We start from the raw sequence: 2508 nt of genomic DNA, 5'->3' as shown, positions 1-2508 counted from the left end.
TCCAGCCCTGGGAACCCAGGAGTTTTCCTTTGTCTGAGGACCCGATAGTGGAGCCCGAGATGGACCAGAATCAACTGAGCTTTCCTACAGGCCTCCGAGACAACGCCCACTGCAGGGCGGAGTCAGAGAGTGACGCTTCCTCGCCGTGATGATGAACTGATTAACTAACAGGAACGACCTTAAAACCACACCTCTTATGGCATTAATTGAGAAAAAAAACTCATACTAATCAAAAAAAAAAAAAAAAAGATTCTGTCGGGACTTCTGTTGTTTGATATTCAAACATCAGCCAATTATTTTCACAGTTTTTAGTGAATATTACCGAACATAGAAAGCTAAACCTGTCTTCTAACTCTTTCCTCAGAAGAAAAATGTAAACGAGATGTATGAAAGTTGTTTCCAAATGTTTTCATAGTCAGCTAAATATATCATTGGGACTTAGTGTGGTATTCTAACCTGTCAGGTGAACACTATGTAGTGCACTGTGTAGCAGACTTAAGAGGGCTTGACCAAAGGGTGCCTCTCTGCTGACTTCTATATGTATGCTTGTGTTGTGAAGTGACAAACCAAAACCTGACAAAAGTACTTGTCCGCATTATTCTTGGTTGATGGTCACGTACCAAGCAGAGATATTTTCCTCAGTTAAAAAGCACTTCACAGGGCGTCAATATCTTGCTCTCTTCCTTGACCCTCTCTTTTGCTGTTTCTTTTTAATTATTTCCCACCAGCATATGAATTATTGCTATGCTGATGTTCATGGCATCATGTATCACGTTACTGGAGAAATTGCAAGCTCTGCAAAACGAAGCCGTTAGTGCAAATTAGTTTGGCTCTCACACTTCGGCCCTTACATGTTCCAGGCTTTTTCTACATCATCTGTTGAGATTGTTCTTTGTATTCCTTTTTAAAGGAGCCAGATGCTTCACACAGACCTGCCCTTCTCAGGTTATGCAGTTGTTTGGAAACTTGTGTTAACAAGGCATCTGTTTTCCTTCACTTTGTCAGCGTGACTCCATATTAGTGTTAACACTATTCAGCACTGTCGCCCCTTCGAGAATCTACTTGCTATGCAACTCAACATTATTTTTGTGGCCCTGTCCTTTTCTTTTTCATACAATCACAATGTCTTTTTTATTTCTTTGATGTGACTTTCTCTTCATAGCTGTTTGAGACAGGTTTCATTGTAATTCAGACTGTTTCAGATGTTAAATCATTTGCAGAAAAAAAGAAAAAGAAAAACACCCTTTTGTAAATAGTACCATTAAAACAAATCAAACTCCATTTAGATTGTAAATCTCATCACTGTGTGCTGTAACACACAAAACATTTTCCATAAAACAACAAACCCATATTGCTTCTGTAATGTAATGTTTCTGACACCTCATCTACATCGGAAGCAAGTGTTAAAACTGATGCTACAGTTTGGCTTGTGCTACTCCTGACAACAGGGAAAATGGGTTTTCAGTGGTCACTAGTGCAGACATGTTGTGAAAGAAATTGCATATTCAGCTATGAAGAAAATAGCAGGATTTTATCCATCAGGAGATAATTAGATCGTGTAGAGTTTACATAGTAGTATGGAGCCATACCTGAATGCTTGCAAATTATTATGGAGGACCACAGGCATATTCACACCAAGTACAATAACTATAAAGATTTGATTATTCTAATTCTATGAGAATAGCCAATACCACTATTCTCATAGAAGGAATGAAAAAACACTGACAGCCAATCAGAATCCACCAGACATTAAAGAGAGCAAGCATTTAAAGCGGCAGATGACAAAACGGCAGTGCGCTAATAAAATAAACAGAACGATATCTTGAGTTGGTGTGGACACTAATATAATTATCATCATAGTTATCTTTATAGTTATCATTATTGGTATAAACGGCTTTAGTACTTACCACCTGAAACACTGCCAACACACTGTTGAGAAGACTTTCTGACTGATTGCCATTTAAATTCCTCTATTTGCTGACAATTACTCAATGACAAGATTTTAAGCTATCAAGGCTGTTTTACCTGAAAAACCGGTTCTTTTTCAAACAGTAGCTTGGTATCTCACTATGGGGAACGCCTCAGGCGTGATAGACTATGGAAGCACCAATCACACCGCGTTTGTCCGCAGGGCACACCAATCACAGCTCATGACCAGGACACCACCCCCTTCCTATATATATATATATCGCTGTGATCCCTGAAATGGCATTTTTGATCTCTTCCCTGTGAAGACTTAACTTCAGCACCTAAGCTGCACTGCTCCAGTTCACAGATGTACCGTTAAGGTTGACGTTGGCGAACACAGTGCAGTTATGATCTGTCATGGATTGCTCGTTATGGAGTTTTTCTACTTCGCTTTCAATAGTGCAGTCTTCAATAGCTAACGTGTCAAGGTGAACTATAAGTCTCTGACTTGTCCACCATGTCGGTGTCTAAGATTGTGCCAGAGAGAGGGAAAGAAACTAAGCAAGCCAAAGGCGATAGTGGCAAGGAACCAAAACTCCA

General features: G+C 39.7%; 1 protein-coding gene across 1 annotated transcript in view; it reads left to right on the top strand.

Moving 5' to 3' along the window:
• The window catches only part of LOC107557334 (KAT8 regulatory NSL complex subunit 1-like), a 24132-nt gene extending 22375 nt beyond the window's left edge, over positions 1-1757 (top strand). Inside the window, exon 11 of the mRNA XM_016240719.1 lies at positions 1-1757. This exon is cut by the window's left edge and continues 2 nt beyond it. Coding sequence (XP_016096205.1) covers positions 1-149 — 149 coding nt within the window. The 3' untranslated portion in view covers positions 150-1757.
• Positions 1758-2508: the final 751 nt, after the last annotated feature.

The sequence above is a fragment of the Sinocyclocheilus grahami genome, unplaced genomic scaffold (assembly GCF_001515645.1).
Source record: "Sinocyclocheilus grahami isolate Dianchi unplaced genomic scaffold, SAMN03320097.WGS_v1.1 scaffold599.1, whole genome shotgun sequence".
Lineage (NCBI taxonomy): Eukaryota > Metazoa > Chordata > Actinopteri > Cypriniformes > Cyprinidae > Sinocyclocheilus > Sinocyclocheilus grahami.
The sequence above is the reverse complement of the archived record's forward strand: the minus strand, read 5'-3'. Positions and strand labels throughout refer to the sequence as shown.